General features: G+C 37.4%; 1 protein-coding gene across 1 annotated transcript in view; it reads right to left on the reverse strand.

Moving 5' to 3' along the window:
* KCNT2 (potassium sodium-activated channel subfamily T member 2) overlaps nt 1-25,178 on the reverse strand; it is a 418,728-nt gene that overhangs the window by 66,070 nt on the left and 327,480 nt on the right. Inside the window, exons 19-20 of the mRNA XM_070384415.1 lie at nt 21,908-22,080; nt 9,367-9,501 (exon numbers count right to left, since the gene is read on the reverse strand). Of these exons, the coding sequence (XP_070240516.1) occupies nt 9,367-9,501; nt 21,908-22,080 (308 nt within the window). The remainder of the gene's footprint in view (nt 1-9,366; nt 9,502-21,907; nt 22,081-25,178) is intronic.

Below are 25,178 nucleotides of genomic sequence, written 5' to 3' on the forward strand. Positions count from 1 at the left end.
ACCAGGCTGCTCATCTCTACACCCACTCAACCTCTTTCTAGTAAAAGTGCATGTGTGCTGTTACTCAGCTGCGTCTGACTCTTTGGGACCCCATGGATTGTAGCTCACCAGGCTCCTCTGTCCATGGGATTTCTCACACAAGAATACTGGAGTGGGTTGTCATTCCCTCCCGGCGGGGATCTTTCTGACCCAGGAATGGAACCTGCGTCTCCTGCATTGAAGGCGGATTCTTTGCCACTGTGCCTCCTGGGATGCCCTTCTAGTTAAACACTGAGTACCAATTCCTCAGGGAGGCATTCCTTCACCCACTGGACTAGATCACATAGATTCTTCTATTTTCTTTAGTTGCCAAACTAATGAGAGGGTAATAGGCAGGAAGCCAGGGGTCTCCAAACGGAGGAAATAGCTTGCAAGTGTCAGACATTTTTATCTCTCTTAAAGGGCAGGAGGAAACAAACTAGCTGATATTTTCCCTTCTCTATACAAATTTAAAAGGAGGTTTCTCTTAAAATACTGTGTTGCCATAATGACACCTGGTTTCACCTGAAGTTAACTATTCTCAAACCTTGAGATAACCAATGCATTTTTCTTATGGAAATGTTTGTCTTAAGATATGCTAATGTAATATGCATTTACCTCAAACTCTGTCTTCAAGTCGGTTGCCTCATGGCTCAGAATCTACTTGACAAACCGGTATGTTATACTCAGATATTGTTCCCATAATCTATGTAAATGAAACTATTTGTATGGTAATCTGTCCTTCTACAAGATTCAAGTTAATCATTTTATGGCCCAGGATGAACCATTTGGTGCCAAAATTATCCCAAAATGCATCTTATGGGTGAGGGGCCTGGTGCCATTCTGAGTTTTAAGACATTCCTTTCTTTCATTAACAGACTGCTAGTGACTATATAACATCCAGCTGAAGACTAGCAGGGGGGCACTCTTTCTGCCCCCTTCTGATGCCTATGTCAGAAGCTTTCTCTATCTCCCTTATACTTTAATAAAACTTGATTACACAAAAGCTCTGAGCAATCAAGCCTTGTCTCTGGCCCTGGATTGAATTCTTCTCCTCCAGAGGCCAGGAATCCCAGTGTCTTTTCGTTCAGCAACAACGTTTCACTAACGATCCTTCTAGCTATATCTTTAAACGACTTGCTTAATATTTTTTTTTTTGTAAAGTGGAGCAAAACTTGCCACTTCAAAATGTCTTTGGTGTTGGAAATGGTTGTTTTTATTCAAGGCACATTTTGATGTGCCTAAGTTGAATTTAGGTACTAACACTTGTTCATAAAAGTGTGAAAACGTTCAGCATTTCCCAAATGTACAGAGTGTTTCGTTAGGTAAAACCTCAGCAAGATAAATTTAAATTTGAAAGTGAGGACCAGCTTTTTTTTCAATTTGAAAAAATTTTAAGGAATCTTTGTGCCTGGGAGACTCACCTGAGTGCTTCTCTGAGATGTTTAAGGATGGGTGCTTAGGCAGGTGGAAGAGTTGATAAAGGGGGCTTCTCTGGGGTGGCTCAGGTCAATGCAAGAGACACAGGAGACATGGGTTCAATTCCCGGGTTGGGAAGATCCCTTTAGAAGGAAATGGCAACCCACTCCAGAACTGTTGCCTGGGAAATCTCATGGACAGAGGAGCCTGGCAGGCTGCAGTCCAAGAGTTGCAAAAGAGTTGGAAAATGACCGAGCAACTAAATAACAACAACACCATGATAAAGATCTGGTACTGTCTTCTGTGCTCTGAAATGGCCCTTAGGGAAGCAGGCAGGCCAGCTGCTAGGGACTCCAATAGTCTCTTCTGAGCAAAGCAGGGGAGGGGATCTGGCAACCTCTGGGCTAGAGGTCATCCACAGGAAGTTTGCTGCTCTATGGAGCAACTAGGAGCCCACAGAGGAAACTCCCCAGAAGAGAGGCATGCATCCGGGTAAGGACCCGCTTCTGCAGAGACATTGCATGCTGGCACAAAGCATGGCTGAGTGTGGAGGTTCCTCTTGGTTCAGCCATCCCAGTACTTAGGGGTTCTCCCTAAGTGTTTGAGTGTTTACACTCTGGGTATTTCACTCTAAACTTTGTATGCTAAAGACAAATCACTTCCTGGGTGGGTATTTTGGGGCCCAGACAGCAAACAGGTAACCGTCACACTGGATGAAGATACATTAAGCTGTGTTGTCCAGTGTTCAGTCACAAAGCTATGTTTCAGATACAACTCCAGGTGGAAAGGAATTCTCCCCAAATCCCCCCAAACCCCCAAAATCCTCTTCTGCTTCCCACTCACACACACAAATACTGCCAATCAAGTAAGGAGACTCTCTTGTTTGCCTTTGGTCTCTGGGGACTAACTCTGGAGGGTCCTCAGACAAACCAGGGAGAAGAGAGCCCTGGTCAGTAAAGCTGAGTGTCCTCATAAGCTGGGCGGGTATGAGCTCAAGTGATCAATCTGAGCTTCTGAATAACAAATTCAACCTTATTCCAGACTGGTCATATATTAGTAAGTTGTGAGCTAGAGCACTCTTAACTTTCACTTCAGACTTGAATTCTATCCTGTTTTTATCTCTAATATAAGCACAGATTGAAGATTTTTCTAACATATTCCTTCACAGTTTTAAAAGCAAAAAATATAAAACTCAAAAGGCCTCCCATCCAAACGGAATGCCAAAATAATCAAGTTAAAATGGCATGGCTCAAACTGCTACACAGAAATGCTAACATAAAATGTAGCATCACCCTGTATAAAGTAACAGCATACGGTAATTTTATTCATCTAAAACATCCAGATACTAAGGAGATCACAAGATTTGATTGTCTCCTAGAAATAAATAAGCCAAGGAAATAATGCATCTAAATTCTTGCCCCAATTTTCTAATTAATAAACTCACCATGATGTCTGCTTACACATTTTGGTGGCCACAGTATTTTAGAAACAGCAATTCAAGTTTGCTTAAAAGACACATTCTTGTGTTAAAAGACACATTCTATTAATATGTAGAAACTGCCTATTACTATCTGCCTATTATGTACTTCTCAGAAATCATCTCACTTAGTGCTTTCAACAGCCTTGCTTGGCAGGACGATGCAAGAGTTTGGGTGCATTCAGACTACCCAGATTCGAGTGAAGTTCATGTTAGACTTTGGAACTCTTCCAATTTAAATCCCAAACTCCATCAATATCAGCTGAATGACTCTTAGGCTATCTCTCATGTTAAAATACTTCAGCATAAACAGGGTGATAGGTTCAGAGTCAGGTTTAAGATAAACTTCAGTTGCAGCTAGCATTTAGTTTCACCACCCAGGGTGCCTCAGGTTTTTTTTTTCCCCATCAGAGAGTGTATATCCTAGAGTTGAGATGGTTCTATTAGCTATATTTCTGTCGACACTGTGCACCTCACTAATAAACTGATTAGAACTGGCTCTTCTTTGAGGAAATGAATAATGGTTGAAATATTTTAGAGGACTGGCTGAAATATTTTAGAGATATTATTGTTAAAATAAACTCTAGGTCCAAGATGGAATGGCTCCTGTCCTGGTGCCATATCTGCAAACCAAAACTTAGATCATATTCCTGTCCCTGTAAATGTCCCACTCAACCAGAAATAGATTACATCCAGTCAGCCAGTCCGCAAATGCCAAGCCAACTCTGGGCTTGGTACTTACTTCTTTATTCATTCTCTATTTGTTTCTCTTCTTTGTTTCTTATTCTTTAAGCTTTAAAAGCTTCTTTCCTCCCACCCCATGGCTCAGCAGGTAAAGAATTTGCCTGCAATGCAGGAGATGAAGGAGATGTTGGTTCAATCCCTGGGTCAGGAAGATCCCCTGAAGTAGGAAATAGTGACCCACTCCAGTATTCTTGCCTGAAGAATCCCATGGACAGAGGAGCCTGGTGGGCTACAATCCATGGGGTTGCAAAGAGTCAGGACTAAGCACAGCACAGCATCCCATTTTGCAGTTCTCTGGACTCTTGGGAATGGAGATTGCACACTTTGTGAAGTGTTAATGTTTGTTTGTATCAAATTGTACTAAATTGTCTTCTTTAATAACTTTTATGGTTTTTCCCATAGTCACTTAAGGATGTGAGAGTTGGACCATCAAGAAGGCTGAGTGCCAAAGAATTGATACTTTCAAATTGTGGTGCTGGAGGAGGCTCTTGTGAGTCCCTTGGACAGCAAGAGATCAAACCAGTCAATCCTATAGGAAATAGACCATGAATATTCATTGGAAGGACTCATATTGAAGCTGAAGCTCCAATACTTTGGACACTTGATACAAACAGTCGACTCATTGGAAAAGACCCTGATCCTGTGAAAGACTGAGGGCAAGAAGAGAAAGAGACAGCAGAGGATGAGGTGGTTAGATAGCATCACCGACTCAATGGACATGAATCTGAGCAAACTCCTGGAGATAGTGGGGGACAGACGAACCTGGCATGCTGCAGACCACGGGTTGCAAAGAGCAAGACACCACTTAGAGACTGAACAACAACAACAAATTCATTTTTAACATTATTCCCTCCTGCAAACTCGGTGTGTAAGAATCTAGTTCCCTTGAAGATGGGGCCCTAGGCTTTTATCCTAATATCTGCTAATACTATCCTAATAGTCTTCAATCCACACACTGACTGGACTTCTGGGAGCTTGATGCTTACTATAAGAGTAATTGGGATCCTCCCTCTGCAATTTGTCATCTTCCTATAGGAAATTTCATGCGAAGTGGTGGATAGAAAACAGGAAAGGTCAGAAAACTGGGAGTAGGAGGAAGAGAGAAAAGGGGAGCAGAGTTGAGACTAGTGTTAGCTTGCAGTAGATCATCAGTGATTGTTTAGAGGATCAGCACAGGGCTGTTTATCATGATTGATCTTGGAACTGAATTGGGGTAAGGAAGGAAGATGAGCCCTCAGGTGACTAAGGACAGTAGGATCAGTGGACAGTAGATTCCAGTGAAAAAGGACGGTTCAGAGATGGGGATGTGAGAAGCAATGACATAGAAAATAAGTAGTAGTGCTCAGAGAGTTGAATGCAACTCGGAGTATGGAGTGGAAACTATTGATTTTCCAATCACATGAGAATGGGTGACTAAGGGCAGATATCCAAAGGACCATCTACCTAGGATTTTTGAAATCATCAAGAATTATGGTAGAAGCAGGGCTGGCAAGAGTCACAGTGAATCAGGAACTGAAACCTTCAAGAAGTGTGGAAGAATGACCTCAAGGGTGATGACTGACTGACCAATAAAATGTAACCACTGAGTCTATAATTCTGGTTATTTATCTACATAAATGGTATTATATATACCATAGAGACATACTGATTCTGGTTCTTTTATTATGTAAGACTAGCCTAATTAACTGCCTAATTAACTGATGAATTACTCCATCAAAAAGTCTCCTAGATTTCTTTAACGTTTATTTAAGTATTACCGTATTTTGTAAAAATTATAGGTGGTTTACAACGTTGCATTCATTTCAGGTGTACCAGACAGTGATTCAGTTATACACACATATATGCCTATTGTTTTTCAAGTTCTTCTCCCTTATAGGTTGTTTATTTTATATATAGTAGTTGCCTAGCGTGCATGCTCAGTTGTGTTTGACTCTTTGTGACCCCATGGACTGCAGCCCGTGAGGCTACCCTGCCCATGGAATTCTTCAGGAAAGAATACTGGAGTGGCTTGCCATTCCCTCCTCCAGGGGATCTTCCTGACCCAGGATTGAACCTGAGTCTCCCATGTCTTCTGCATTGGCAAGTGGATTCACTACTGCTGAGCCACTGGGGAAGCCCCCCATGTATAGTGGTGTGTATATGTTAATCCCAATCCCCTAATTTATCCCTCCTCCCCTTGTCCCCTTTGGTAACCATAATTTTTTTTTCTATATCTATTGGTCTAAAATATTTTTTTTCCTGAAAAATACTGTTTTGTACTCAGATAAATAATAATGCCTTTATGAACAGAGGAAAGAGAAGAGCAGAGTCTGGGTACCTAATAGTGCTTCTCAAATTTCTGTTTGAAACTATTTACTCTAGATGTGTTTTTGCACTATACAAATTGCATAATTTCTAAAATATCTTGCAGAAGATAAGTAACTTTTAATAGCAAAAAGGCCCAAAGGCACACATCTGCTCTCCATCCATCCTTTTAAGAGGTGGTCCTCCTCCACCAGGTACTCAGGGCAGGCAGGCTTGCCACCATCAGCAAGCACATGTGTATCTGCCCTTAGGTGTTCTGGTTCATTTTAAATGATTAATTCGAGACTTTGCATCTCTCAGTAAAATGGGGATTTATTATTCTCTTAACATAAAAATAATTCATTCAGAGCATATATCAAATCAATAGAAATTTCACTATAATACAAATAAACTCACAGTAAGTTGAAAATTAAAATGGTATGCTTAATTAAAGACCCAGGACCCTCTGCTGCTAAAACTATAATTAGCTTTTGCCAAGCATGGAATAAAACACTATGAGTTGACTTTATTCATTGACTATAAATCTCATCCTTCTGTATTAATTTTCTACCTTGTATTTCCTTTTTCATTCTCTAGAGAGAAAAAAAGTGCTTATATATAATATGTCATATTTTAACCATGTGTTATGCTACTTTTAAATGTACTACTTACATAGCTCAATGACTAGTGAGCTATATTCTAAATGATCCAACCCATTACAGTGACTTCAGATAATGTGTTACTCCTTCTGAACAGGAGTAAGTTCTAGGCAAGTTCATAGTAGATTTTGCAGGTGCTGGAGAGATTCTTTCAGTTCAGTTCAGTTCAGTTGCTCAGTCGTGTCCGACTCTTTGCAACCCCATGAATTGCAGCACGCCAGGCCTCCCTGTCCATCACCAACTCCCAGAGTTCACTCAAACTCATGTCCATCGAGTCGGTGATATCATCCAGCCATCTCATCCTCTGTTATCCCCTTCTCCTCCTGCCCCCAATCCCTCCCAGCATCAGAGTCTTTTCCAATGAGTCAACTCTTCGCATGAGGTGGCCAAAGTACTGGAGTTTCAGCTTTAGCATCAGTCCTTCCAAAGAACACCCAGGACTGATCTCCTTCAGAATGGACTGGTTGGATCTCCTTGCAGTCCAAGGGACTTTTAAGAGTCTTCTCCAACACCACAGTTCAAAAGCATCAATTCTTCAGTGCTCAGCTTTCTTCACAGTCCAACTGTCACATCCATACATGACAACTGGAAAAACCATAGCCTTGGCTAGACCTGGACCTTTGTTGGCAAAGTAATGTCTCTGCTTTTTAATATGCTATCGAGGTTGGTCATTACTTTCCTTGCAAGGAGTAAGCATCTTTTAATTTCATGGCTGCAATCACCATCTGCAGTGATTTTGGAGCCCCCCAAAATAAAGTCTGACACTGTTTCCACTGTTTCCCCATCTATTTCCCGTGAAGCGATGGGACCAGATGCCATGATCTTAGTTTTCTGAATGTTGAGCTTTAAGCCAATTTTTTCACTCTCCTCTTTCACTTTCATCAAGAGGCTTTTTAGTTCCTCTTCCCTTTCTGCCATAAGGGTGGTGTCATCTACATATCTGAGGTTATTGATATTTCTCCTGGCAATCTTGATTCCAGCTTGTGCTTCTTCCAGCCCAGCATTTCTCATGATGTACTCTGTATCTTTATATACCTGATTTCCTGTCTTCACACTGATACTGCAAGAAGACTGAATTATTCTCCACATGCATTTTATAGATGAGGGAAACTGAATTTCAGTGAGGTTAAGAAATACACTCAAAGTCACATTTAGTAATTTTCTCCAGGAACTTAGTTTGTTGTTATATTGTTCCAAGGTCCACAGCTTTTCCACTCTGCCCCAGGGGGGTGATAATCATATGGTTAATAATTACAGTAGCTAATATTCATTGGGGGAAAATCCACTGGAGGAGGGCATGGCAACCCACTCCAGTATTCTTGCCTGGAGAATCCCTATGGACAGAGGAGCCTGGAAGGCTACAGTCCAAAAGGTTACAAAGAGTCAGACATGAGTGAAACGACTTAGCGTAGCATGCATAACGTTGACTGGGGCTTCCCAGATGGTACAGTGGTAAAGAATCTGCCTGCCAATGCAGGAGATGCAAGAAATACAGTTTTGATCCCTGGATCGAGAAATCCCTGGAAAAGGAAAGGACAACCCACTCCAGTATTCTTGCCTGGAAAATTCCAAGGACAGAGGAGCCCAGTGGGCTACAGTCCAAGCAGTCACAAAGAGTTGGACACAGGTGAGCACAACATTTATTGGGAACCTGAAAATGACCAGGCAGGTATATGTTGTTATAACTCCAACAACCTTATGGTTAAGACTTCAAGATTTAGAGAAGGAAAGTAATTTACCTAAGATCATGTAATAAATAGCCAACTTAAGTGAGACACAAATCTCCACTCTCCTGAATTCTGACCTCAAACTGTAAACAGATAACTACCCTCAATAGATGTTCTGCTATAATATGAAGGTATGAAGGGAGGAGAGAAAAAAATCAAGTTCAGATTGTTTTATTTATTTTCTTAATTTGGTAGCTCAGATACTTCCTTTAGACTTCTGCAAAGCTCATAAAACTGAAATAATGATCTTTTAGATATTTAAATGTTAAATGATTTTAAAAAGAATCATTCCAAGTGATGCAGATGTCTCAATTTACTGGTGACTCTTTTTAGAGGTAAATTGACTGTTTTTTTTTTTCTTTTTTTTTATGAATCATTTAAAAAGTCTTTATTGAATTTGCTATAATACAGAGATTGAACCCACAACCCCTGCATTGGAAGGTGAAGCCTTAACCACTAGACTGCCAAGAAAGTCCCTACTAGAGCTTTTGATTTTGCTCACAGTGTGAACTTTCATCTGGGCACTATTGCTCATTCTTACCCAAAGATTTCCATAACAGGAATTCCTATCTGGGTGGGCTGAATTAACAAAAGGCAGGAAAACAGCGAGGATAAGCTTATGACTTAGCTCCTGACATGGGTGAATGAGCCTTGAAATCTTTTATTCCTGGTTACTCAGTATGCAAATGCATACCTTTGGCCACTGCTAGGCATAAAAGCAAAATCAGAACATGCACAACATGAAAAAAAAATCATGACTGCTACTGAACACAATTTTTAGAATCTGTTAGTTGAACTATATAAGAAAACAGATGTACTATTCTTTTTATTTTTAAAAGAATTGCTGACCTTGTGTTAAAAATTACGTTTCACATAGGACCAGTCACACATTAGGTCCTAAATCCTATCTGTTTTATGATCGAATGGATAAACATAGCTTCAGTTTGCATCCCACCTGCATTCCTTAGAGACAGAGTCGGGCGTTTCACAGGTGGTTAGCAGTAAGTCTGCGGAAGGGGCGGGCTGTCCAGACGTTTACCTGAACAGGGTCTGCACGTTGACGATGGTTTTGGCGTCCGCCATGTAGTCTTCCTCGGCGCTCATGGTGCTTTCTTTGTCCACGACCACCATGTTGGCAGCAAAAGTCACTCCACACCTGAGTAAATCATCTAGGCTTTGATAAAAATCAACAGAGAAAAGTGAACTTTCAGTAAATCTCAGTGTTAGGATGATGCTGAAACTCATCTACCCGCTCCCCACGCTTATGCATAGAGGTTACTGTTATAGGTGGCTTGCACAGAGTGGACACTGATAGATGTTATGGGAATTAATACAATATTCTCCAGAGATACGAAATAAATTGCCTTTGGGGGTTCTATATGCTTCATTAGATCTCAATAATTTCAAAGCATATGCATTAAGGATCTTTCTTTAATAATATTTATGAATTTTATAAATAAAGCCTGAAAACACCAATTTTGCAATCAAACAGAATGAGAGCATATTAGACCTTTGTTTTTACAGTTAGCATATTATTTCAAAAATGGCATTTGCATTTTTGTTTATCTCTGAAGCACTTCTGGTAAGAATAAAAATGAACATATATTAATTTAGATGATCAAGCCTAACAAGGAAATATATTTATTAGAGATATTTATTTTTAAATGTCTATTTATCTGTGTGAAGCTATGTTTTATAGATTGGTTCTACACAGCCAAAAACATGTAAAACATATAAATATCATTTGCTTTCAAGCCTACCTTTTAGACACTTTTTGAGCAAGTGATTAAATGAATTAAATTTGTTGGTTGCAGGAAACAATTGCTAAACTAAGACACAAGTTCCTATGAGTTACCATAGATAGAGTCAGTCATCTCCCCTATCAGTGATAAAAAATTTACCTAGCATTGAATTTAAAAACAATGTTATAGCAAAAGCTGAATCAAGAAAACCATTTTTCATTGCCTCTGCTTCACACAAATTTCAAAAATAGGACTGAATTGGAGAAGGGAGATTATATTTGAGTGAATGCAAGGGTATTCTAGGTTCAGAGTTGACTGAAGACAAATAAGAAAAATTGGGCTAACTGATTTCTCCATTTTCTAATGTAAAAAGTGTAAAACTCAAAGAGCAGTAGCTCCTTTTAGATTCTTAAAAGGAACAGTTAATTCTCCTAAAGATTGTCTCAAACTGCATGATCCCTTGAATTAGCTCTCTCACATTAGAGGGGATTATTTTCCTGTTACAGGAAGGCAAGAGGCAAGATTTCTTACTCTGTTAAATGGCGAGAGAGTATTACCAAAGCTTTGAGTCCAAGATCCCCAGGAATAGTCCAGAAAAAAATAGTTTGCTTGAATCAGGCACAGTGTTCTATAGCAGGGATTTTATGGCTAAAACTGTGGAAACAGAATGTTATCCCAAATAAATTTCCTATGGTGAGAGGGGCCAGGTCCATAACATCTAATTAATATGATGACCAAGTTTAAATTTCCAGGAATGCTTTGCTAGGGTATTCTTTTTATCTAGGAAATTTATAATTATTCTTACATCTATTAAAATACTTTTTAAAGGAAAGAAGAAGTTGGAAAGCAAATATGATCCCTTGGGGACCATAAATAAGATGCCAAATCTTATGACTTCACGCACTATTATTATAGTGTTAATTCACTTTTTCATATTTCAGCTCTTATGATCTTTATTTCCCCCATTAAACAAATTGTCTATATAGGAAAAGGAAAAGTTAATTAATAGAAGGTAACCTTGATCAAAAAATGATACCCAGAAGTTGTAATAAAAATGAATATTTCATCGTCAATAAATCAAGGAAGTTGAGACTTGACAAAAAAAGTCACTATGAGAATATTTGTACTAAACAGTTACTTGCTAGCCAAACCTGTACATATCAGTTAATGCCATACTGAAAATACTGGCTGTTGCAATTTACACATAACATTGGCAAATGATTTTAGTAATTATCATTGAATATGAATTTAAATCTAAAGAAATTTATAGGATCTATACAAATTTAGAGTGGCATTTCTGAATCACATAAAAACTATTCTTCATGTTTTAACTTTAGCTTATTTGTATTCATTTAGAATTGTATTTTATTCTTTATCTTTTTGGTAGACTACCAGTTTCTTTTTATAATTCTGTGTGTATCACAATTTCTTCCCACCATCTTATCTACAAAGACTGTTTTTAATTAAGCATGAATGCTTTACACAGTTTGGCCACCAGATGGCAGCACAAGAAAAAAGTCAATATGGTTGAAAAAGTTACAGATACTCTAATTGGCAATGCTTCTCTTTCTCCCCTTCTCTAAAACTTTCTTTTTGAGGAGAACCAGAATGTGAAGGTATAAATATAAAGGAATGTTTGTGAGAGCGTTTTAATTCATTCATAGATTTTGTTTGCTCATCATTTATGTTTAAGGAAAATTTCAAACATTAGCAGAAGAGAATACTATAGTGAATCTCCTGTACCAATTACCCAGTTTCAATAATTGGTGACTTGTAGTCAATCCTTTTTCACCTCTAATCCTAGGAATTTGATCCTTTCCATTCTTCCTTTCCTCCCCATTAATACTTTTATAAAGGGAGAATTCATTTTATAGTTTACATAAGAAAAGATGCATGAGAGGTTTATTTTGTATCTTTTAAATATAATGTCCTAATGAATTTTAATAGAATACTATTAATATCACATCAAAGAAACATTACTAATGATAAAATATGGGTTGATTTCACTTTCGTGGATTCAAATAGTAGTTTTAGTACCTCTATATTTTAATTAGTTGGTTAGTATTATGACAACAGTAATGTAAATTATATTAATGTAGTTGTTTAGTTGCTAAGTTGTTTCCAACTCTTTTGTGACTTCATGGAAAGTAGTCTGCCAGGCTCCTCTGTCCATGGGATTCTCCTGGCAAGAGTACTGGAGTGGGTTGCCATTTCCTATTCCAGAGGGTCTTCTTGACGCAGGGATCTAACCTGGCAGTTGGATTCTTTACCACTGAGCTACCAAGGAAACCCAGGCATATTCATGTAGAATGGAGACTAAATGTGTGTTAATCTGTTTGGCCATTAATGTATCCACAGTCAATAAACACTCTCAAAGTTACAAAGCTTTGTTTTTTTAACATCTATAAGACGAAATGTAAACACAGGAGTTCTCAGTGGATAACTTTCAGCATATTATTTGTAATGCTCTGGCTGATTTTTTTTAAAATGGAAAATTAACACATTTTATAAGCATATTAGTTTTATGATCTTTTAATTTTAGTATTTGTTACAATGTCATGTTCATGCATATAAAGGAATTTGTATTTTAAAGCTGAAGCATCACACACATTTGACTTTTAATTAACAAATTATTAGAAATTACAGACTCTAATATGTTCTAAGAATAAACTAAGGAAATGCTCCAATTAAAAAATTTGACTTAAAAATGAGCATTCCAAATTATTTTAAAGTTTTCCAAAAGTAATGGTAATGATACCAATGCAGCACAGTGTTGAAGTTCTAGGTTCTCTCTAGCACAATATTAGCAGTTAAAAATCTTACTGCTGTGGAAGACACAAAACCGAAGTGGTTTAGAAATGGAACAAGACTGACATGCAACAAGATCTGTTTAATTCAACAACAGATTACTGCTTAGGAAGTTTGAATGCAAGATGTGTAACACGAGACCATAAGCTCTACATGCAATATACATCATATTCACAACACTGAAGTGGCAGGTTACACTCAACATGCAACACCGGGGCACAGCACATAACAAGCACAGGACACCACACTGGTGAGGGTGCCAAAGATTTTGTCACCTACTTGTCAATAGAGCCCACCATGTAGTAAACCATTGGAAACCAACAGATGGCATCCAGAAAATGCATGTCTGGCCTAAGTAGCACATGGGTTACAAAATGAAACACAGTGTCACAACAGCGGCAGCACTTCTAGGGAAGGAAGTAAGCTGACTCAGTTCTCATTTCCAGTACTAAATGCCATTGGCAAGCTCATTCTCAAGTGCCTTTTCTCTTTACATTAACTTAAAATGTCATTTTTACTTGTTATGAATAATACAACGCACTAATTTAAAAAAAAAGTCGCATTTCTGCTTTCTAAATCAGAAACATTATGGCTGTATTCTACAAAACCACCAAATTGATACGCTTAGTTTATTACTAAAAAGTATTTTCAATGAGTTTGAAATGATTCATCCTGAGAAAGTCTTGTAAAATGGGAAACTAGTGATTTTTTGGATGATATAAAATATAAGAAACTAAATTACTGTGTCTCTCTAGAGTAATTTTCTCTAAGAGATACAGAGAATCACCACATATCCCTTAATATATCAACATATGAGTAAATAAATATAGTATATGTACCCATGCAATATATATATATAAAATACAGAATTAAAATGAAAGCATTTCAACTTTTACACTACTGATTTTCTCAATATACACTGCTGAGCAAATTGTATTACAACTGAAATCTTTACTCTTTATGCACATTTGGGGAAAGACTCATAAACCTGGAAGCTTCCTTAGAAATTACCTAATCCATTGTATTCATTTTATAAAGTTATCAATTCTTTCACGCATCTATTCATGCAGCATCTCTGAATCCAAAAGTTTTTCATAATAGACATTTTGGTATACTAAGATGTATGCAAAAATATATATATATATCTTGTTAGCTTGTACTACAAGAAATAAGAGTTTTTGGAACACATATGTAAAAGCACAAAGTTATAGAATATGCTGAAAAATAAGGAATGGGTTGCATTCGGGGACAGAATAGAGGAAATATTTGATTTGGATGTTGAAGGATGAGTAGGAGATGGACCAGTAAAGGGGGAGGAAAGGGGACTTCTAGGCAAAGCGGAGCACAGCCCCAGGAACATTCCAGCCAGAAGTCTGCTCCCTGATTCATTTCTTCCTGTTGATCAATCTCATCTCTCTTCACTTTAAAGAAAAATAATATTTAGTGCATGAATCATAAAAAGAAAACATCCAAAGAATCTCACTGTTGATGACATTCCCACCATCTTTCCTAAAATGACTTCCTAGCCATTTTAAGTGGTCCCATTACTACATATTATAAATGTACCACAATTCATTAAAAAAAAAAAACTTCAATTATTCAGTTTCTAAGGTATTTTCACTTTTATGCTATTAATCCCTGGAGTGACAAGCTATTTCTAATATCTTGCTATTATAAAAATTACTGCTCTGGACTTTTTTTGGTGACTTTTTTCCTAGCATTTGGTTTTATCATTTGCCCTAAAACATGCATAGAAGTTTTCCCATTAGTGAATCACAGGATACGAATATTTTTAAAGCTCATGGTGAAGGCTGGTTTCACAAATAGAATCATATATACTTCCAGTAGCGGTCTTCTCTTTCTGGGTGCTGCTTCTTACAATCAGAAGGGGTATTCACACTGCTCATTTCAGACCTTCTATGTTTCCTGCCTGCCTTGTGGTTATGGAAGAAGATATTAGGATTCGAGTGACACAGACTGGAACAGCACTGAGGTTCTGTGGTGCTTTGAAAGATCCTTTTGACTGTGTCATTTGGGGGGTCATTATTTTATCTCTCTTTGCTCTTACATAGTTCCAGTCAGATAAAATGAATAGCTCAAGAACTTACATAGCAGAATTATGTTCATAATTCCTTGTTATTAATTGCACAGCTATACCCTGTGTGAAATAATCTCCTAATTTAAAAAATCCAGATCATTTCCATTCTTTATTCTATCTTCTCTGACCATTTGTCCACTGTAACATATCTGTCTTCCAAAGACTTGGAACAGTACTTGATGTTACCAAATAATTCAACTTAAGTTTTCCATGTGATGAGAAGTACTGGGATCACAAGGAACAAAGTAAGTCTTTATGTTATGCCAACCCTTCTATTCTGGTCTTTGCATTTTTTTGCTCTGTTGAGTAGAAATCATTCAAAGTACTGAAACATCAAAATTACTGCCTGTTGTTAGGAAACTTGTGAATCTTACAGACATGCCATTCTGCCACAAGCATGCATTTATTATACAATGCACAAGCAATCTTTTAAATTTTTAGAAATTAACATCTGTATTATGGTAGCACGGTACATCCTTATACGAATCCAGCAATGTTACAAGGCAAGGCAAGTCATTTGAAACCTGGTAAATATATAATTCTGATGAAGTATATCTAATGTAGGGAGTCTAGTATGCCATGTGCATGTTTGATCAGTCACTAAGTCCTGTCTGACTCTTTGCGATTCTATGGACTGTAGCCCACCAGGCTCCTCTGTCCGTGGGATTTTCCAGACAAGAAAACTGGAATGGGTTGCCATTTCCTCCTCCAAGGTATCTTCCCAACCCAGTGATTGAACTCTGATTTCCTCTACCTCCTGCATTACAGGTAGATTCTTTACCACTTGAGCCACTGGTGAAATCATAAGACCCACCCACTACTTCTACTGATAAAGGTGGCTTGAAAGGACACCTGAAATATAAGGAATAGATCAATCATACATTTATATGTACTATGCTGACACATTTAAGTAAACTGGCAAAGGTCTTTATGGCACTAAACTGCTTACTACTAAAAAAAAATGAAAGTGAAGTCGCTCAGTCGTGTCCGACTCTTTGCGACCCCATAGACTAGCCTATAAGGCTCCTCTGTCCATGGGATTTTCCAGGCAATAGTACTGGAGTGGATTGCCATTTCCTTCTCCAGGGGATCTTCCCAACCCAGGGCTCAATCCCAGGTTTCCCGCATTGTAGACAGGTGCTGAGCCACCAGGGAAGTCCAGGAAAAAAAAAAACAAAAACAGCACATCATTAATCAGTCTTATCTGTAATTCAATTAATAAAGATGACTATTTATGAGTCTAAATATCTTTACAAAGACTTCCATTACAAAAATTGTGATTATACACAACTATGAATTAACCAGTTAATTGTAGGAAATGAAAAGTTTCATGAAACTTCATGGATTTTCAAGTTGAAGATCCCCATTTAACTAATAATTATAATAAACTTGGGGGCTTCCCTGGTGGCTCAGATGGTAAAGAATCTGCCTACAGTTCAGGAGACTTGGATTCAATTCCTGTGTGAGGAAGATCCCTTGGAGAAGGGAATGGCAACCTACTCCAGTATTCTTGCCTGGAGAATCCCATGGTCAGAGAAGCCTGGAGGGCTACAGTTCATTGGGCTGCAAAGAGTTGAACAAGGTTGAGCAACTAACACTCTAATAAACTCAGTTTTTAGATTTCAAATTCAAGAAATGAATGTATGAGGCAGTTTATTTTGTTAGCATTTCATAATCCCAATTTTAAGCTTATTTCTTCCTGAAAAATGAAGTAGTATTTTAATTTCAACAACTTGAAATAAATTTCCTTGTTTTTTTGTTGTTGTTGTTGTTAATCGGGTTTTCACAGAAACTCACTCATTAGTTTGAATAGTGACAGTGTCCTTTTGTTGACTGGTACAAGTAGGAAAACTACATTTCTGGACTGGCTTTCATGAGTCAGATACTCTACTAGTGCTCCATATACATTATTTTATATAATTATAAAATAAGATAAATGTTCTCATTTTACAAATGAGAAAATTGAGGCTTACAGAAATTCGGTAACACAGAGCCTAACAAGAGGGTCAGTTAGATCTTATTTCAGATCTGTGTGAGTCCAAGGCTTGAATGTTTTTAATAAGGACCCTGATATATCAGACAGTATACTATTACTTTTGAAATAAGCTGAACTGGAGCCTACTTGTACCTATATGTGCAAAGAAGATTGATTTAGTAAAGGGATACTTTAAACAAGATGCTGTAAAAGTTAAGAAGATAAGCCTGAATCTTGTACTTTAAATCAGCGTAGCTTTGGGTAATATATTCCAAAGTTTTTTGACTCACTTTTCCATCTCTCATATGAAATGGTATCATCAGATAACTAGATGACCTTTAAGGTTGAAGCGGTAATCAAAATGTTTAAAATCAGTATGGTGCCACAGCAGAATAGAACAGGTGGTCAACCAATCAGAACTGAGACCAGTTCTGATGAACCAGTATCCAGTACAAGATTAGCATATGAAATGCAGAAGGCGTTTTACTTCGAAACATTATGAACATTTACTTTGGCATATTATGTATGTGAATATCATAAATTTAATTTACATTTTTAATTCCATATTTGTGGCATCTGTTTTTTATATTGAATTAACTGGTTTTTCCACTAAATCTCCTAAGTAGCCATGCATTGACATTATTTTTAACAATGCTCATGTTCATTAAATCTCACTAAACTAACTAGTAATTGTAGAAGTGTGTGTAATTATTAGTGTGTAAATTCTTATAACCCAGTAATTGTAGAAGTGTGTGTAATTATTATTGTGTAAATTCTTATAACCCAGAAATATATTAAAGAAGAAAGCATCATATTTCTTTATAATACTGTAGGCGAGATTGAAAAATACTAGCCACATCAGAGAAACAAGTTCTTTAAAAACAATTTCATTGTTTTTTTAAAAAAGAGGATTGCATAAAACTTTCTGGAACATTATTTACTGGTGTTAGTTCTTGTTTCCTCATTCTCAATCAAAGGAACAGAGAACAACAAATAAAATTGTTCGACACCACTTTTGGGAAATACACAGGATGCTGGTCAATTTTACAGAGAGCACTTTCATCCCCACTCTTTGAAAAATAGTCAAACCCACTAAAATCATTTAACAGATGTCATGTGAATACTTGGATTTCAAACTGTAGGTCCTTAGGAAAGCAAAGAAAAATACTTAAATGCAAAATAACCTAAAGTTAAAATATTCTTGTTTGACAATTGATAAACAATGTATTTTTGCATATGTCAAAAACGTGTAACTAAAGTAAGATCACATAGTTGAAAGAACAATGAGCTATGAACTACAGAGAAGGTTCTAATCCTAGAATCGACCTTGGAAAAAGTCATATAACTTCTTTGGCCTGTTCCTCCTTTCTATGAAATAAGAGACAGTGGTGTAATCAAGTTGCACAGACCAATTTGTTTAAATATTATTGTAATTTGTAAGCTTTGAGATCTTAAGCTGCTTGGTACATCTTTCTGAGGATAAACCATGCTATATGACATGGATATATTTTTTATGGAAATAAAACATGAAATAAAAGCTAAGTATCTACTGGGATGACTGCCATATAGTAAATGCTCAGCAGTTATGACTATAATGAACAAAGGTAGTGATAAAGATTATTAATTTTATTAAATGATCACTATGGTCTTATTTAGGTAAAATAATCTCTGATAAAAGCTACATGTATACTTATATTGAATTACTGACAATCTTTCCCGTAACTAAGAGAAACAGAATTTTCAGATTTTTTGATTGATGATTGATCAGATTCAGGAATTAAGACTGTGGACACAACAGTCTTGATTTTATAATTCTATCATACAAATCAATCAATAATGCAGTAATTGGGCATTTTGGTAATTTGTTAATTCAAAACCAAACAGAAAGGGAACGATTTAGTCATGGCAATTCCAAAGTCTACACAAGATACACAGATTAAGAAATCCTAACTCCTGCCACCTGCTCCTGGGATAAGATGGGATTAGTGATTCTGAAACAAGATTGTTTAGGGAAACTAGATACAGAAAAGGACAAAAGTAAACTCCATTCCTAAATTTGGTGAGATTGACTCTTGCAAAGTACAATACTGTGATTTATAAGGAATGTGTATTTGGCATTCACATTCAGATTCCTCACATGTCTTTGGTCTTTACCACATTTTCTAGCTCACAACTCCCCAAACCCTTGGAATTTCCTGAATGACAAGAGTCATGGGAGCACCTTCTGTTAATAATATTTGGTCTCTTACCCTCCTGAAATCACTTCAGAGACATGAAGATGAAATGGGTGTCTTGCTCTTCATAACAAGCCTCTCTCCAGGAACACTGGGTTTATGTTAATGAGGTGACATTTGGAATGCAGCTAAGGACGGAGGCTGTTTGCCAGGGAAACCGGCCTGAATAGAAAGTGGGAGCTTCAGTCCTACCTCCTGATTTTTGAGGAAGGGGTAGGGGCAAGAGATTGAATTAAATTACCAATGACCAATGATTTAGTCAATTGCACCTATGTAATGAATCTTCTATTAAAAACCCCAAAAGACACAGTTCAAAGAACTTCCAGGCTGGTGAACAGGTAGAGATTTGGTGACAGTGATGCTCTTTCCCTATATCTTGCCCTGTGCATCTCTTCCACCAGTTTTTCCTAGTTATATGCCTTTATAATAAGCTGGCAATCCAGTCAGTAAAATGTTTATCTGAATTCTGTGATCTGCTCTACCAAATAAGTTGACCTTGAGTAGGTGTTGGTGGAAACCTCTGAGTTACAGCCAGTCGGTCAGAAGTACAGGTAACAACCTTGACTTACAACTGGCATCAAAGTTCATGCAGGGGGTCACTGAAACTTCCAGTCTGTTGTTGTTGTTCAGTAGCTGAGTTGTGTCCAGCTATTTGTGATCCCATGGACTTCAGCACTTCAGGCTCCCCTTCCTTCATTATCTCCTAGAGTTTGTTGAAACTCATGCCCATTGAGTTGGTGATGTTATCCAATCATCTCATCCTCTGCCACCCCTTTCTCCTCCTGCCCCCGGTCTTTCCCAGCATCAGGGTCTTTTTTAGTCTACAGCTGATCAGTTATAAGGTGATAATCTGGCTTGTGATTGACTTCTGAAGTGGGGGTGGGGAAATTTTGTAGAACTGAAACTTCAACCTGGGAAGCTAATGCTATTTCTGGGTAGAGAGTGTCAGAACTGAGCTGGAATCCTGAGAACTGCTTATTGGAGGTGTGGAAAAACCTCCCCCCTCACACACACACACATTGAATTTGGGTCCCAGAACCCAATTAGGAGTTTCATACATCAGGACCAGTAATTATACCTTGAAATAATATAAAGAAGGTGAAAGAATAAGTTTTACCCATTACTTTACACAGGGATGCTGTAGGCACAGTTCTTTTTTTTTTTTCAAGCCTCTTCCTCTCTGCTTTTCTGTATTCTGAGGCCTGAGTTGACCCACTTTAATCCAAGCCATAGGACATGGGAACTCATGCTCTAAGTCATTCATGAGTTGCACAAGCATGTATGCTTAGTCATATCTGACTCTTTATGACCTTATGGACTGTAGCCCTGCAGGGTCCTCTGTCCTTGGGATTCTCCAGGCAAGAATGCTAGAGTGGATTGCCATTTCCTCCTCCAGGGGATCCTCCCCACCCACCATGCAGATTTTTTACTATTGAGCCACCTGCTCTAAGTCAATCAGCTTGTAAATACCCATGCATTTTTAGGGGAGTGGACACACTACCCCATAAGCAAAAATAGCCAGCATCTGACACTTCTGAGTTCATATAGTGGATGAGCATCTCCTGTGTGTCAGATCATTCCATGCTCCATCACCGTAGCTACCCAGTAACCACTCTTATCCTGCTAGGATTTGCTTTATTAAACTTTTATTTCATCTAACATTGGGTCTAAGTTTTTGTTTTCCTACACCTGCCCTAACTTTACATCACCTTTCCCTGGAAGCCAAAACGGTATCAAAAAAGCATTGAATCATCAGACCTGAAAGTTCTTCAACTGAAACCTCTAGAAGTGTGCTCAAGTTTTAGAGTTGATTATCACTGACATTCTGATGCTAAAAAGAGATGCATCCATGAGAATCTTGATATTCATATATTCAGAATAAATAATGTCATGAAGTTATATCGGGGAGCTATCTCTGTTTTGAGAAAATTCTTTTCATAAATTTTAAAAGCAGAGACAAAGCAGTAGATGTTGGCCTCATTTAGCTTATCCCAAAATTTGCATCACTTTAGAATGTAAGAGGAGAATTGGAGGATGTTAAACGATGGTATTGATTTAAGGACCATCTGCTACTAATTTGAGTCAGAGAGAGAAGTGTTGTAATTTTAGCACATACAATGGATTTGACCACAGCATTCAGTGCTGTATATTTATATCTGTATAAGGATCTTGAAATGTTTAAGTAGTCTTTTTTCATGAGTTTATTAATCAAACATTTTCTAAAGAAAAGAATACGGTAAAGTATAAACTATTCATGTTATGTCACAGGATATATGTTTTAACAGTGAAAGAATCATAAGTAATGATGATGTGTTATGATATGACATAAAATGGATCATTAATATGCTTCTCTGATAATTAATGGTTCTTTACAAAGACAACAAAATTGTCCACTTTTGGCAGAGATTTTCCAGGCTAGTTGATTAATTTAAGGAAAATAACTGTAATTATTTCAGTGGCATGTTTCCCACTGGTAGAGAGATGACCATTTGCAAAAATAGTCTTAAACAAAAGGCTCAGAGTACTCTTGTTATGTTTTAAGTTGTATTTGTGAAGCACAATCATACTCAATGATTGTTTTGTACCACAGCATAGAATATATCTCCCATATATGCCATAATGTTTCTGATTTAAAATATTCTAAATTTAATTCTAAATTAAATTATTTTTGATAAAATATTAACAAATTTTTGTCTTGCTTGTGTATTTTAAGATATACTTACGGGTTATCCAATAGCAGTATTACGGGATTAAGTTCTTTCTTTGGTCTATAATAAGCCCTGAGAGGAACAATAAAATTATACAATCCATTTCCAGCTGTTTCAGCTGCAACTATAATTAGCTTATTTTTGAATCCATAGGCTTTTGCGTCCTCATAGTAGTTATGCTGGCAACTCTAGAGAAGAAAAATTATACACAGAAATACCATTTTTATACTCCACTAAAATTGGGTGAAAAAACTTAGGAGACAAAAAAATGTGCAATTAGTCCTTCCTAGTGAATCCTTTGTTTTCTAATCAATTTGAAAATAGTTACACTTTTCTATGCCTAATTCTCCAGCCTGAAGGTGTGCATGGACAAAACCAGTGACTTTCAGGTATGCAGCCTGATACGGGGGAAAGAAAAGGCGGTAGTGTGTGTACACACATTCTGCTGCAAAGCGGAACTTGCCGCTAGAGGACATCTGGGTATCAATAAAAGAATCATCACAATGTATATGTATATCAAAGCAGCATGTTAAATACCTCAGATACACATAATTTTTATTTGTCAATCATAATTCACGAAAGCTGTAAAAATAATCTACCTCTGACTTTCATTTCCAGAAATAGAGTAACATTATAATTAAGTAACCATGCAACATTCCAGGAACTGAATACCAAAAGGTATTGAAAGGGATTTTTTTATTAAAAAACAAACAAAAAACCTGTAATTGTCTAAAAGTGTACCTGAGCTGGCAAGATAATGATGTAAATATTCAAAAGTAAAATACTAATACTAACAAGAACAAGAACAACATAATATCACATTACCAAAATGTGTTTCCTGAGGCTATTTTGCTACTTCCAAGGGAGCTAGAATTTACTGGACTTGGCATTATTAAATCAAGATCCTTTTAAATAAAATTATCTGCCTGGAGAACTGCTTTAGCAATCTGGCTCTTTAACCTTTATATCTTTACGTATGTTTCTTTTTATTTGGGCTGGGATTAGTTGATTCTCTGTGGATTCATTATCAACTCTGGAATATTCTCTGCCTTCATTCCTGAATAAAAAATTGCAAAACATTTTTTGGGAACAAGGTACCTCGAGTCAGCAGAATCAATAAGCAAAAGAATTAGACTCACAAATATTACAGATTTCCTTGTTACTAGATTCAGAATAGAAAAATGAGCATGTTTACTATGTTTAAGGAAATAGAAGAGAACAAGAGGATATTGGAAATATTCAAGTAGATGTTTAAAAAATTACAAATACTCTAGTCTGGAATTAAAAGGCATCATAACTTAAAACAGACATTCAAAAAATGATTTAAATTGCACATTCTGTTCATCTGAAGGGATCAACTGCATGATTGAGTTGAAGTAATTATTCAGAATACAGGGAGAATAGAGAAAGTAGTATGGAAAAAAATTAAGATGTGTGAGAAGACAGTTTGATAATGTCTAATACACATTTAAACAGAATGTCTGAAAAAAAGATGAGAATCACTATTCATGTAAAGATTGACTAAGGCTTTTCTAGAATTAATGAAGCATGCAAATCACCAGGTTCTGGAAACCCAATGAATCCTAATCCAAATAAATAAAGATAAATGCAGGGTCATACACATTGTCATACTGCAGGACAATCAAGACAAGAAGAAGACCTTAAAAGCAGCCATAGAGAAAAGAGAACTGTACCTACAAGAAACACAAATTAGAATGATGGCTGACTTCTCACCAGCAGTGTGCAGGACAGAAGGCAGTGAAAAAATCCTAACATGTTTAAAGGGGAAAAAAAAAACAACTCAGAACCTGGAATTGGATACCCAGCCAAACTAGTCTTTAGGAAGGAGGACAAAATAAGGACATATCTAGAAAACTGAAATGGAAAGAATTTATCACTATAGGATTTCATTAGCAGGATTTCTAAAGCTGTAATCATGAAAGTGGAAAGATCAATCCAGAAGGAAGAATTAAGGCATAAGAAAGAAGAGAGCACAGGAAATGATAAAGGAGAAGGACAGTAGGTCCCCACTGGAAGTACCATTGGAGAACTGTTAAGTATAAACAGGATCTGAGGCCACACAAATTTAGGTCCTTTACAAAGAGATTATGGAAGGAGAAGGTGCCAGGTTGGGGCTGAGATTATTAAGTACTTCATTTTTATGAGCTCAAGTGAGGAAAAAGAACTACTTTAGTAAATTTAGAAGCAACATAATTAGCAAGAAAAAATAACACAAGGATATAACATGGAATTTATTTTTGATAAACCCTGTCCAGGAAGGAGCCTGCTGCTGCTCATATAAAGCAGACTGGGCAACAAAATCCTTGCTCACAGACTCCATAGATGCAGCAGGGTTGGCTGCCTAACCCCACCCTCTAATCACAAAGTGGGCACTCATTTGCAGAGCAGACTACCACCTCCAAACAGACTCAGTTCAGTTCAGTTCAGTCGCTCAGTTGTGTCCGACGCTTTGTGGCCCCATGTACTGCAGCATGACACGCCTCCCTGTCCATCACCAACTCCCAGAGTTTACTCAAACTCATGTTCATTGAGCAGGTGATGCCATCCAACCATCTCATCTTCTGTAGACCCTTTCTCTTCCTGCCTTCACTCTTTCCCAGCATCCAGGTCTTTTCAAATGAGTCAGTTCTTCCCATCAGGCGGCCAAAGTAATGGAGTTTCAGCTTCAGCATTGGTCTTTCCAATGAATATTCAGGACTGATCTCCTTTAGGATGGCCTGGTAGGATCTCCTTGCTGTCCAAGGGACACTTAAGAGTCTTCTCCAACACCACAGTTCAAAAGCATCAATTCTTTGGATCTCAGCTTTCTTTATAGTCCGACTATCACATCCATAAATGATTACGGGAAAAACTATGGCTTTGACTAGATGGACCTTTGTTGGCAAAGTAATGTCTCTGCTTTTTAATATGCTATCTAGGTTGGTCATAACATTTCTTCCATGGAGCAAGTGTCTTTTAATATCATGGCTGCAGTCACCATCTGCAGTGATTTCGGAGCCCCCCAAAATAAAGTCTGCCACTGTTTCCACTGTTTTCCCATCTATCTGCCATGAGTGATGGGACTGGATGCCATGATCTTAGTTTTCTAAATGTTGAATTTTAAGCCAGATTTTTACTCTCCTCTTTCACTTTCATCAAGAAGCTCTTTAGTTCTTCTTCACTGTCACAAGGGTGGTGTCTTCTGCATATCTGAGGTTACTGATATTTCTCCTGGCAATCTTGATGCCAGCCTGTGCTTCAACCAGCCCAGCATTTCTCATGATGT

The sequence above is a fragment of the Bos mutus genome, chromosome 16 (genome assembly GCF_027580195.1).
Source record: "Bos mutus isolate GX-2022 chromosome 16, NWIPB_WYAK_1.1, whole genome shotgun sequence".
Classification (NCBI taxonomy): Eukaryota; Metazoa; Chordata; class Mammalia; order Artiodactyla; family Bovidae; genus Bos; species Bos mutus.